Raw genomic sequence first — 14148 nt, forward strand, 5'->3', positions numbered from 1 at the left:
GGATGTGGGGCCCGCGTAAGATTCTCTCTCTCCCCCTCCCTCTGCTTCTCCCCTGCCCCACCCTCCCCTGTGCGTGTGTGCGAGTTTGCTCCCTCTTTTTCTCTCTCTCAAATAAATAAATTTCTGAGTTAAATAATTGAGGATGTAGATTTTTGAGAACCTCAGATCAGCTGTGTATGAATTACTCAGTGGGGACCATTCTGCGTATAAACTGAGGGGTGCTGTGGCACAAAGCAGCATGTGTAGGACTAGACATGAAGCATGTATAATGCAGTAAACTTGACATTTTAACATGAGCTTGTAGGGTACCAGCAGGTCTTGGTGTAGAGTAAGAAGTGCAGTAGAGGACGGAAGCACTTGTAAAGCGCACTCTTAGACCCTGGTGCTGAGCTAGGGGAGTGGAGGTGTTCTAGAGAAAAGTCACACTGACCATTCTATCTGGTGTGTTTTAACTTTGCCAGCGAATAAGTGGTGTGTCTTGACTTTCAGCTGTTCTGTGGTTTTCTTAGTTTAAAAAAGGTCAGGCATTTTTTTTTTAAAGTTGGCTTTCTTAAATTTTAAAATAATTCAAAATTTCATAATGATACAGCTAGGACTGACTTGTTAGCTCTTTCAAACTTTTGGCTTTTTTAAATTAGAGCTGTTTGGATTCCTAAGATTAATAAATAGAAAATTGGTGAATCTGGGTTTTTCTGTTGCCTCTTTTGGTAGTTTCCCTGGGTTGTTGTTGTTGTTGTTTTGTTTTGTTTTGTTTTCTGGGCTTTTTGGCTTGCTTTTTTTAAACCTTTTTTAAGATTTTTTAAATTTTAATTCCAGACACTGACATTCGCTTCAGGTGTACAACTCCGTGGTTCCATGCTTCTGTACTTGACTCCGTGCTCGTCGTGGGAAGTGTGCTCTGGAAACCCCATCACCTATCTCCCCCATCTGCTGCCCCCCTGCCCTCTGGTTACCATCAGTTTCTTTTCTGTAGTTACGTCTGTTTCTTGGTTTCTTTCTCTTTTCTTTGCTTGTTTTGTTTCTTAAATTCCACTTACAAATGATACCGTATGGTATTTGTCTTTCTCTGACTGGCTTATTTTGCTTAGTGTCCTATTCTCTAGCTCCATCCATGTTGTTGCAAATGGCAAGAGTTTTCTTTTTTGTGGCTGCGTAATAGTCTGTTTGTGTATCTATGCCACATCTACTTTATTCATCAGTTGATGGACTCTTAGGCTGCTTCCGTAATTTGGCTATTATAAGTAACGCTGCGGTAAACATAAGAGTGCTTGCATCCCTTTGAATTAGCATTTTTGTATATTTTGGTTAAATACTCAGTAGCTCAGTTACAAGATTACAGGGTAGTTCTATTTTTAACTTTCTGAGGAACATCCGTACTGTTACCAGTTTGCATTCCCAAGAACCGTGCACAAGGATCCTTTTTCACCCCATCCCCACCAACATCTGTTGTTTCTGTGGGGGTTTTTTGTTTGTTTTTTATTTATTTGACAGACAGCACTAGTAGGCAGAGAGGCAGGCAGAAAGAGAAAGGGGGAAGCAGGTTCCCTGCGGAAGCAGAGATCCCCACGCGGGATTTGATCCCAGGACCCCGGGATTACGACCCGAGCCAAAGGCAGCCCCTTAACCCACTAAGCTACCCAGGCACTCCTCTGTATTTTTGATTTGCCATTCTGATAGGTCTGAAATGAAATATTGTAGTTTTGATGTGTATTTCTATGATGACGAATGATGTTGAGTATCTTTTAATATGTCTCTTCATCATCTGGATGTCTTCTTTGGCGAAATGTTTCTTCATGTCTTCTGCCCATTTTTTAGTTGGATTATTGGTGGTGGTGGTGGTGAGTTGTATCAGTTTTTCATCTGTTTTGGATACTAACCCTTTATTGGATGTGCCATTTGCCATTTGCCAATAATCTTCCATTCTGTAGGTTGTCCTTAAGTTTTGTTGATTGTTTTCTTTGCATGTTGAAGCAGCTTTTTATGTTCTGGTAGTTTTTGGTTTGGGTTGGGTTGGGTTTTTTTGCTTTTACTTCCCTTGCCTCAGGAGACCTATCGAGAAGAATATTGCTACAGCTGATATCAGAGAAATGACTGCATGTGCTCCCTTCAAGGGCTTTTATGCTTTCAGGACTCACATTTAGGTCTTTAGTCTACTTTGAGTTTATTTTTGTGTATGGTGTAAGAAAGTGGTCCAGTTTCCTTCTTTTTCAGGTAGCTGTCATGTTTTTCCAACACTATTTGTTGAAGAACAAATTAAACAAATGTTTAATTCTGGGTTTTCCATTCTAGGCCACTGATCTCTCTGTTTTTGTGCCAGTACCATACTGTTTTGATTACTTTGTATAATTTTGTAATATAACTTGAAGTCTGGAATTTTGATACCTCCAGTTTTTTCTTTTTCATGTCGATTTTGGCTGCTTGGGGTCTTTTGTGGCCCCATACAAATTTAAGGATTGTTTGTTCTAGTTCTGTGAAAATTGCATTGGCATTTTGATAGGGATTGCATTAAACTGTAGTTTGCTTAGGTAGTTATAGATATTTTAACAATATTTGTTCTTCCAGTCCATGAGCATAGGATGTCTTTCCATTTGTGTTGTCTTCAGTTTCTTTCATCAGGGTTTTATGGTATGAGAGTTCCGGTCTTTCACCTCTTTGGCTAAGTTTATTCCTAGGCATCTTTATTATTTTTGGTGCAGTTGTAAATGGGCCTATTTCTCGTTCTGCTGCTTCATTATTAGTGTATAGACATGCAGCAGATTTCTTTATATTGGTTCGCTAAATTTACTGCATCCATTTTTCAGTTCTAGTAGTTTTCTCATAGAGCTTTTAGGGTTTTCTACATATAGTTATCTTGCCAATTGCAAATACTGAGAGTTTTACTTCTATCTTGCCAGCTTGGATGCGTTTTATTTCTTTTTCTTGTCTGATGGTGACTTGGACTTCCAAACTATGTTGAATAAAAGTGGTGAGAGTGGACATCCTTGTCTTGTTACTGACCATAGGGGAAAGACTCTTAGTATTTCCCCATTGAAGGATGATGATGCCAGCTGTGGGTTTTCCATAGATGGTCTCTATTATGTTGAAATTTTCTCCATATTACTTTGTTAAGGATTTTTATCATGAGTGGATGTTGTACTTTGTGAAATGCTTTCTCTGTATCTACGGAAATGATAACAGTTTTTATCTTTTCTCCTTGATATGATGTATCACATTGATTGATTTGTGAATACTGAAATTTGTTGCCCTATTTCTTGGCATCTTACAAATGAAAGAATCAAAATTCAGACTAGAGTACTGGAGAACACGGTCTTTTGAGACTCCAGAGGTCTGCTTGGGGTCCTGCCCCCTTTGGGCTTTGTAAACTCGGTTAGGTTTGATTGCTTCTCTGAATGAGGTTTTTTAAATCTGTAAAAGGAAGGGCCAGAAGTATGTTTAAGGTTAACCTCTAATCCTGTTGTAATTGGCTCTTAGGAGCAAATATTTTTGGTACATAAATGTGTGGTACATAAGTTTTCTAGTTCACAAGTCTGTCACGTACCAGAAGTTAATGGGTCAGCCTTTCAGGAAGGTGATTTACCCCAAAGCAGCAGTGAGTGCTGTGCCCGATTTGATTTGTTACTAATAGTACACAAGAGGGCGCCCATGATGGTACCTGGCACATGGTAGTTTCCTACCAAATATTTGTTAAATAAAATATTAATGATGACTGAATTTCTAGAACTCTTTTAACATTGTGTTTAAACAGACTTACAATATGTGTACATTTGTAATGACCGGAATAACACACAGCGTTACTAAATGAGAAAGCAAGAAATAAATTTTAGCCTAAAATCTAGTGTTTGAAGGAAAAAGTTTAGAAGAAACAAGATAGAATTTAAAGGAGATTCTGAAGGGGACTTGGGGGCAAGTTCAGATGCTTTATAATAGTGATATTTCCTTATTTTAAAATTCTTTAAAAACATCCAGCTTTTTAATTCCTTGGTTTTATTATTTCATGTATTCCTACAAAACACTGACCTATGTGCCAGGTTCTGAACTAGCTTCTCAGGGTCCTGTGGGAGCCAAGGAGATGGTCTCTGTGCCATGGACCCTTCTCTCTAGAGAAGGGAGAGACCCTGGCAGGGAATTAACGAGGAATAAGGGTGAAGAAGGGGAAGTCCCGTGAAGCAGGGGAACCTTGTCTGGGACTTCCTGGAAGCCTGGCCTGCCTGGGCGCGGGTGGAGAGTGAGCACAAGTGGCAGCAGGTGCAGGGGCCCCCGGGACTGGGGAGCGGAGTGGGGAGCACAGCCAGGGACGAGGGAGGAGCCTGCCTGCCTGTGCCCGAGGGGACCAAGGGGAGTTTGTAAGAGGCACACGAAGAGCGAACAGCTTGTGCAGCCGTGGCCGGCGGGGCTCCGGGCCAGGCTCCGGGCGGGACTGGCTCCCGGGCCGGGGCTGTGATCCTTGCTCAGGTGCGCGAGGGGCTGTGGCTTTTGTGCCCGCCGTGTTGGTGTGGGGCCATGGTGTGGAAATGATGTCTCCTGTAAACAACCCAGTAAATCTTTGCACGTTTTCCCAAAGAGAAGAGAAGATCTGGGAGTGCCTTGTTCAGGATTTCCCTGCCTCAGACTCCAGCTTGACTCCCTGTTATTCTCGGGGTGACGCCGAATCAGATTTATAGTTTTAGACTCCACTGCTGTGTGAAGCCTTGAAGGGGTGAGTCAAAGGGAGGGGCGCTCTGGGAGCCCGTGTAGACCGCTCAGACGGCAGCCTGGTGTGTGACGACGACGATGATGTCCTCGTCGGGGTCCCGGGGGAGAGGAAATAGAGGTGGTGAGTGAGTGGATGTGACACGACCCCAGAGGTTAAAATCAGTAGCGGAGAATGTGGAAGAATAGGGGGAGGCATCAGCATTATTCCTGCGTTTCTGACCCATGGTACATGGAGATGCCACGCACAGGGATGGGCAACAGCGGGGAACAGTGGAGCTGGGCACGGTCCCTGATTTCAGCCCTGGACCTGCCGGGTGCGCGGCATCCAGGAGGGGATGTGAACTGGGCACGCAGGCTAGAGCTGGGCCTGGGCTTCTGACATGCCGTGTGGGCTGGAGACGCACTCAGGGAGTCGCTGGCACGGGGAGGTTTGAAGAAAGAAGGTTGATGTTGGCTCCGTGGTAACCCGTTCACTTGAAGTCACTCTTATGCCCAGTGGACGTAATAGGGTGAGGAAAGGGTAAAAATGGGAGGAATGGAACATTTTTCTCGGTTGCTACTAGAATTAGAAGAAAAAGGAGTAAAAGAGCATCAGGATGGGTATGAGATAGAATTAACTTTGTGAGTCTGGGGAATTTAAGTGATAATTTCCCCTTAGGGGAAAATTGAGTGCAAGGAAGGAGTGCAGGTTTCAGTAGGTGAGGATGGCAGGTGGCGCCCGAGCCCAAGCTCACTGTCAGGTGGGGGTGCTGGCCTCATCCCCCCAGGGTAGATAGAAGGAAAGGCAGATCACACTTGTATTTAGGGAACATTTGCAAAGCAGTTGCTGAGTTGTTGGTTTCCTCTTTACTCGAGGGAGTTCCTGTGTTAGCGATCTTTGTATTCTGCACTTAAACACACTTCTCCGAACGGGTCGTGTAAAATACTTGCAGGATCTAGAGTGGGATTGTGGCTTCATAAAATATTAGGTCCCAAAGCTTAGATTATAAATATTAGAGATGATTTAGCTTTCAGTAGTTCCAACTTGATCTGCAGGCATGAGCTACATTCTCCTGAAATGTGCCTTAGCCTGCCAAGAGGTCGGTGGTACCCCCTAGGATGCGGGACGCCCCGAGTTACTTGCTGAGCTCAAACCTGAATCGGCAGGCTCTGACCATCCATCCTTATTGTCCCGGACTCCGTTCACCTCCCAACGTCTGTTTTATGGAGCCATTAAAATAACTCATTGTTCCTTAATTTTACGGTAGGAGTACTTATTTAACAACCTCTACATCTCGCCGTGATAGACACAGTCCGTGAGATATGACTGTAGTATTGCGTATCGAGGAGTACTGAGTTAACATGATGCTGGATACCTGAGGGCCTTGACCTATGGACCGAGATCCTGAGGCATTAGAAGTTACATTTTAGGGGCGCCTGGGTGGCTCAGTGGGTTGAAGCCTCTGACTTCGGCTCAGGTCATGATCTCAGGGTCCTGGGATCAAGCCCCTCATCTGGCTCTCTGCTTAGCAGGGAGCCTGTTTTCCCCTCTCTCTCTTCCTGCTTCTCTGCCTACTTGTGATTTCTCTCTCTCTCTCTCTCTCTCTCTCTCTCTGTCAAATAAATAAAATAAAAAAAAAAAAAGAAGTTATATTTTGTAGTAGCCTTATACCCTTGTAATAGCCAGTGTTAGTTGTTCAGCGTTTACTCTGTGTTAAATATGGCGTGTGCGTTGTCTTATTTCAACTCCACAGTAACTGTCTGAGGAAAACGATGGGTGCCCCCTTTTGTAGATTGAGAAATTGAAGTTTAGAGAAGTGAGAAGTGAAGTGCCTTACCCAGGACCTCCTACCCGGCAGGTGTGGAGCTGAGCGGCCAACCCCGGTCTCTGAATTTAAGAAACATCTTAAATTTTGATAAGTCTTGCCAGATTCCCTTCTGAAAGGAGAGTGACCATTTCCCTGCACCTCAGCCTCACCAACATCACATTTTTGCAAAGTGCAAAACTCTGATTCTGGGAGTTCCCTTTGCCTTTCTAATTATAATGTGGGGCAAGTCCTATAGTTTAAGTTTTGATACCTTCCGAAGGCAAAGAAATGCACCAGTGTTAGTAGTGCATATGCAGACTTCCACCCAGCTTCTCTCTCTCTCTCTTTGTTTTTTTTTTTTAACATACAATGTATTATTTGCTTCAGGGGTGAAAAATCAGCCTTACACAATGCACAACACTCACTATATAGCACATACCCTCCCCAATGTCCATCAGCCCCCAGCAACCCTCAGTTTGTTTCCCGAGATTAAGAGTCTCTTGTGGCTTGTCTCCCTCCCTGATCGCGCACTTTTCTTGTGAGTTCGTATGATTCCTAACTAAATCCCTAAGTAAGTATATCTGTACATAAAAGCATATGAGTTTGTTTCCACAGAGGAAGAGCACTATTGTCTAAACGAGCGTAGGCCCCACTAATGCCTATGGACTGAATGTCTCTGTCTGTGGCAGGCACCTTACTACCCGCCCCAGGTGTCAAGAAAATACTCATTAATTTGCTTTATTTCTTCTTCAGGTTTGCCTGCAATGAGATTTCATTTTCTACAGTCAAAGGACATCCTTTCTGAGCTGCTGTGAATCGACCTGGAATGATACTGTATATTTTCATCTGATGGAGAATTAGCTGTACCTTGCACAAGGATTGCTACACTGGACAACTTCAGAATATTGCTCACGATGTCCTCAAACAGGAGTCAGAATCCCCATGGACTGAAGCAGATTGGCCTTGACCAGATATGGGACGACCTCAGAGCTGGAATCCAGCAAGTATATACCAGACAGAGTATGGCGAAGTCCAGATACATGGAACTCTACACGTATCCTACTGCCTGAGCTGAAATTAATTTGGTTAGAATTTTGGTTATTTACTAGTATGATCTGCGAATTGTTAGAGGTTTTAGGTCATGTTTTCTCTTTTCAGTTCACCCTGTGTTGTAATCAGAGTTCTTTTTTTTAGCTTTAAAACTTAATTCACTCTTTTTAAGTTTTGTGACCAGCGGTGAACCCCGCTGAGGGTTAGTCTACAGTGGTGCTGTTCAGTGTGGCCGTCACTCGCTACGTGTGACTGTTTACATTTAAGGTCACTAAAATGAACAGTTCCCAAGTCATGGTCCCTGTATTTCAAGTGCTCGGTGGCAAACAGCCTCTGTCATTGCAGAAAGTTCTGGTTAAAGGACCGTGCTGGGTTAAAGCAAGGGAGGATTGGTTCCTGTATCGTCTGTGGCTGAGCGGAGTCGTTGGATCAGAAAAAGCCAGAAATACCTGCTGTCCAGCCCTTTATGGGAGCAGTTGGCTGACCTTCCTCTGAAGGATTACCACATAGAGCAAAACGTTTTACAGTTAGAACCTTGTTTTACAAATATGGCATTCAAGTATTTCGCTCACTTGTTATGTGGTTCGTGGTGTGTGCAGGGGGCTGTCTGAATGCCACAAAGGTCGTGAGGGTGTAAACATCATAGCTCCTGCTCTCTGTTATGTGCTCGGTGGGCAAGAAATTGAAACTTCAGCTGCCTTCACTAGAGAGCAGATTGCTAGTGATTGCTGGTTCTAGTAGTGTATAAAGTTGCTAGTTCGATGGAGATTTAAGTGTAAACTTCTAGTACGTATCGGTAATTGTCAGACTTGGTTTTGTGATATTCCAGGGTACCCTCCACTTTGTTGATCGTTTAGAATCTTTGCCCCCAAATTAGCATTACTTTAAATAGACATGAAGCTACATGTCTAGTTCAAAATTAACCTAAAGGTTATTAGAGTACACGTTCATGTGTGCACATACATTTTCATTGTTTAAAAACAACAACTTAATCGAGATAGGCCTCCCATACTTACCTTTTTTGCAGGGACGGCACCCCTGGGTGGGCGTGAGAAAATTCACCCCCCTTTAAAGTGATTTTTAGTGTATTCCTAAAACTATGCGTTGACATTATCTAATTGTGGAACATTTCCATCACCTCCAAAAGAAGACACGACCCGTTAGCAGTCCCTTTCCATTCTCCCTCCCCTCGGTCCTGGCAGCCACTGATCTACTTTCTGTCTCAATGCATTTGCCTATTCTGGACATTTTAGATACATGGAATCACATAATACATAACCTTTGAGAGTGGCTTTCTTCACTCACCATGGGGTTTTGTCTTTATCCTTGTTGTATCATGTGTCAGCACGTCATTCATTTGTATGGCTAAATCGTCTGGATAGATGCTTTTTAAAAAATTTATTTATTTATTTATTTATTTGACAGAGAGAGAGAGTGTGAGTGTGTGAGTGTGTGTGTGTGTGTGTGTGTGTGTATACAAGCAGGGGGAGCACCAGAGGGCAAAGGAGAAGCAGACTCTGCACTGAGCAGGGAGCCCGATGTGGGGCCCGATCCCAGGACCCTGAGACCATGACCTGAGCTAAAGGCAGACGCCTGCCTGACTGAGCCACTCAGGGGCCCTAGATGCTGCGTTGTGTTTATTTGTTCATCAGTGACGGGACATCTGGGTTGCTCCCACCCTTTGGCTGTTGATGAACAGAGCTTATATGAATATCGTAGGTTCTGGATGGACGGATGCTTTCAGTTATCTTCGGTAGGTAGCTCGGAGTGCGATTGCTAGGTCATCGGACACAGAAAACCTTCAAGGATAGAATCTTTGACCAATGAGAGGACTTTACTCCACTCAAGAGGGTTGTGATTTGCTTAGGTATACAACCTTCATTTTTTAAAAATTTTGTATGTAATGCCGCCAAAAATGGTGATTCCAGTGGTGAGACAGGGCCCTTGGCTGGGTTTCCGGTGTGCAAAACAACCAGGGGAGCCCTGGTGTGGAGACGGCGGGCATTTAATTGCTGATCTGCCTCTGGGGAATTTCTTAATATGTCGTTTTTGGCTAAATCAGAGGGGCCTGTGTCCAGTACAGTGTTAGGCTCTTAGAACACTGAGAACACAGAGACTTTGCCTTCAGCAGTTGCTGAACTCTTACATTCTACAAATCATTACAGTATGTAGGTTTTGCAGTTTTAAATTTTTTTTAGGAACGCTGCTCTTGCATTGAATTTTCTTTTCCTTCTGGTGTCTGAAACAACCGCTTCGTGTGTTTACTAAGAATGGAGTGTCTGGCCGGAGTCTAAAATATTTACTTCGATTCTGTAGCTGTTTATGAATACCCGCTACAGTTTGAATCTCGTGGGTCAGGCACTGTGCTAACAGCCATCTTCACCTTCTTCAAGGGTCCCGTTGCCCCCGAGGGCTGGTGTGGGTAACCCTCTGCTGGTGTCAGAAACCGGTTCTCCAGAGGCTTCTGTGACTTGCCCCTTAGAGCAGCCGCAGCGGGAGGCCTGACTTAAACTGCTCTGCGGCTCAGTAGTCCGACTCTGAGCCTGCCTGGGCCCGCCGACTTCCCTCATGTGTTGTATCTGGAAGGAGTCCTGTTTCCCAAAGTGTTTCCTGTACTTTCCTCATGAGGTTCCGCAGAAGAGGGTTTTGGACTTACCGTGTTGACCTGTGGGAGACCGAGCAGCAGTAGAACGTCTGCTTGTGTTTCGTATTACAAATCACAGAGTCCCCTGCCCCACTGCCTGCATTTTCCGTGTCCGTGTCGTACGTTCCCTCCGGAGCCCGTCTCCGCTTCTGTCTCCGCTTCTCCAAGACGGCGCTTGTCTGAAACCCCAGTGCAGGCTCGAGCCCTGCCTCAGTTTGCCTGATGCAGCAGATATTCAAGTTTTCTCTCCGGGTGTTTATTCCATCTCCTGTGTAACCACTCACAGAATTGCCTCTTAAAGTCATGTCCCACGGGCTCGTGCACAGCAACATCTGACACTTGGGACTGTCCGGTTCTGGTTCAGGTGAGCTGGAGGTTTGGGTCCCTAGAAGGAGGAGCAGACTGTGTGCCTCACTGCTCACTCTTCAGGGTCAGACAGGCCTTGTCAGCTGTCCCTGGAGGAGAAGGGTTAGAACCAGGGGAGCGGGAAGAGCCAGGTGAGACCAGGGGGGTCCTTCTCCTTCCTGACTCTGGCTGGTAGCTAACAGCTGGATTTTTACCCTGTGTTTACCCTGCGGAAACATGTGACATGCCTTCTAGAACGAGTACCCTGCTCCTGAGTGCGAAGCAAATAGTCATAGAGCCTTATTATACGGTGTAATCATTTTTCTTGACTTTTTACCTCAGAATGACAAAGGAAAGAGAAGGGTATTTTGGGAAAGGAAGAAAGTCCCAGAGCGTCCGCGGGCAGAAGGACCTCATTCCGTCCCCTTCTTTTCCAGCCTTCATTTTCCTTCTAGAGCTTTAGCCTCAAGCCCTTGCCCCTCCCTGTCCGTCCGCCTGTTCGGTGCCTCCTTCTCTTCAGTTCTGTCTGCGAGGTCTTACCTACTGTGCACTTGACCGTTGCACAACATTGGAGTTAGGAGCATGGACCTTCCGTGCAGTCAGAACTGCCTGGAACGTGACTCCCCCAAAAAACCTAATAGCCTTCCGTTGACCGGAGGCCTGACTGATGACTTCAACAGTCGATTGACCCGTATGTATGGGTCTGTGTGTTGTTTACTATGCTCACAATACAGTAGGAGAAAGAAATGTCACCAGGAGAATCCTAAGGAAGAGAATGCACTCACAGTACTGCACAGTATTGATCAAACATCCACGTTTGAGCTGAATCCACCCCCCGTAGTTGAGACCTCTGTTCAAGCAGGGGTCAGTGTCTTTATAATTCAGTGACTTGGGGGGGCAGTAAATATAGGAGTGCATTCTGTGCGGTGGGCCTGTAACAGTCAGGGGGTAAATAATAGTAGGTATTCTTTCTTTTGACCTTGACGTAGGTAATGTAATTTCTTAGTGCAGTGACACCCTTATGCTTGGGGAATGCAGGGTGACGTGCAGGTCCTTATGTGCAACGACGCGATCGGGTCTGCCCGCCCGGCCGGCTGGTTGAAGTGTCTGTGTTTGCCAGGCCCCACGTCTTCCTGCCTCTCATTTCTAGGTCAAAATCCTTTTTTGTTTTGGTCAATATACACTCAAATCATGATTTTTGCCTTGGATGAAAGAAACCTGTGCGTTGATGTCTTTTTTTTTTTTTCCTTATGCCTGTAAGTTCTCATCAATGTTGAAGTTTCTGGTTTCTTAAACCCTGTAGTGCTGTGGGCTGAAATAGTTTATTCTGTTTTTTTGAAAGACTTCTCTTTCCCCAACCAGTACGCTGGGAATCAGTCCTGTTTTCTGAGTCTCGGCTGCATCCACGTGCTCAGGATTCATGCTTAATCTCCCTCCCGATGTTCCGTGACACAGTTCACGATCCCCGGAGTTGGGGGCACTTTGTCACCCGGAGTGAATCGGAGCCCCGGGCCGCCTGCAGCACATGCTCTGCGGGGAGGACATGCCCGGACACGCTGGTCCCGCTGGTCCTGCTGCTCCGTCCCTGCCAGCTGTGCCGGCGGGTCCCGGCTGCTGCTGTCGCTCTTCTCAGCGCCACACACTTAGCCGCTTGCCGGCTGTCCCCCGGGAGCTGTGGGCACTTGGCGGGTGTACCAGGTGGGGGCCTTTCCACTCCCTTGGCCTGCCTGTAGCAAATGTGTCTATTATAGAAACTCAAAATTTCACGGAAAAGCAGATTAAGCCAAAAAAATAGCAAATTCTTTTCATAGTACATCCATGATGATCCGATGGAAATATCTAGTCTAACGAATGTATTTGGACATTTTCCTTTTTTTTTTTTTGGTTTTGTTTTGTTCTGTTTTTAAGATTTTATTGATTGATTTATTTGAGAGAGGGGGGAGCACAAGTGGTGGGGGCGGGGCAGAGGAAGAGGGAGAAGCTGACTCCCCGCTGAGCAGGGACCCCCCCCCCCCCCCCACATAGGGCTTGATCCCAAGACCCTGAGATGGTGACCTGAGCCACCCAGGCGCCCTGGACATTTTCATCTTGTACTTTTTTGTTGTTAGTAGTCTTAACGTTGAGGTGTTTTGCTCAAGTTAATAAACATGGTTTACATCAAATAAATGTAAACATAAAGGTATAATTTTTCTAAATGTAAGCTATTGTTCTCATATATATTTATCCATGCTTTGAAAGTAAAGCCATAAAGGACACAACTGATTCATAGAAGAAATGCAAATGAGAAAATATTCCATCTCATAATTGAAGAATTAGAGGTGCCTGGGTGGCTCAGTCAGTGAAGCATCTGCCTTAGGTTCAGGTCATGATCCTGGGGTCCCGGGATCGAGCCCTTTGTTGTGCTCCCTGCTGAGCAGGGAGCCCGCCTCTTCCCCTTCCCCTCCCCCTGCTTATGCTTTCTTTCTCTCTCTCACATAAATAAAATCTTTTTAAAAATTGTTTTTTAATACCAGAACTGGACAGTTTTAAAAAGAAATGATTATAGCCAGTGTTGGCCAAGAGTGGAGGGAGGTGGAGTTCCTGGAGTGAGATGGAGATGTTAGTTTGCTGGGGTCCTTCTGGAGGACAGTTCAGAAATACAAAGACCCAAATGTACTTTGGCCCAATGTTTTGTTTTAATCTTTAACTCCATTCTAAGGAAATAGTGATATTCAAATTGTATGTGCAAGGCTGTTAGAAACATTCTAATAATAGGAAACAGTGGAAAACAGCCTCAGTATTCATCACTAAGGATGAAAAGTGGTATTTGAAGGTTACAAGCAGCCAATAAAAATACACTGAGGAGTATTCATTGACATGTCATAATGTCTGTACCAAGGAGAAGCAGGATACAAAGTGGTACGTACCCTGGGCGCCCTCAGCACACGCTCTCTGCTTCTGAGAAACAACAGGGCATTGTATTGGAAGTAGCCTTCCATAGGTACTGGCCTTATAGATGGTACTTTTTCTAAGGATTTATTTATGTATTGAGAGTGCACACAAGGGGCGGGGAGGAAGTGGGAGAGCATTTCAAGCAGACTCCATGTTGAGCAAGAAGCCAACACCAGATCCCATGACCTGAGCCAAAACCAGGAGTTGCGTGCTTAACTGACTGAGCCACCCAGGTGTCCTGATATATATTTTTTATAGATGATAAGTTTTTAAATGCTCTTCTGTGCATTTTAGATTTTCAGTGTAGAATATACATACTAAAATATAGTTTATTTAATTTGTTTTCATGACGAAATTTAAGTCCTAGTTATACTTGCTTGTAAAATTCTACCTTTCACTGCTGACTTTATACTATTAAAATAGTTTTCAGAATTGACAGATTGTATTTATCTTTGAGAGAGCGCCCACAGAATTATACTGCATTTAGTTGCCTCTGGAAGCAATTTTTTTTGTTTTTTATTAGTATAAACCTGATATGGTCAAGTTTTTCCCTTCTAAATTTGAAGATTTATTGATTATTTTGAGAGAGCGAGCACGCACACAAGCAGGGGGAGAGGAGAGACTCTTCAAGCAGACTCCCTGCTGAGCGTGGACCGGACTCAGAATGAGCCAGAATCAGGGGTCTGACACTCAACCGAC

At 44.7% G+C, this 14148-nt stretch overlaps 1 protein-coding gene across 5 annotated transcripts in view; it reads left to right on the forward strand.

Annotated features, from left to right (window-relative positions):
• CUL1 (cullin 1) overlaps nt 1-14148 on the forward strand; it is a 106415-nt gene that overhangs the window by 32469 nt on the left and 59798 nt on the right. For all 5 annotated transcript variants that reach the window (XM_059172153.1, XM_059172151.1, XM_059172152.1 and 2 more), the window contains exon 2: nt 7233-7533. In XM_059172153.1, coding sequence (XP_059028136.1) covers nt 7394-7533 — 140 coding nt within the window. In that variant the 5' untranslated portion in view covers nt 7233-7393. The remainder of the gene's footprint in view (nt 1-7232; nt 7534-14148) is intronic.

The sequence above is a fragment of the Mustela lutreola genome, chromosome 4, assembly GCF_030435805.1.
Source record: "Mustela lutreola isolate mMusLut2 chromosome 4, mMusLut2.pri, whole genome shotgun sequence".
NCBI lineage: Eukaryota > Metazoa > Chordata > Mammalia > Carnivora > Mustelidae > Mustela > Mustela lutreola.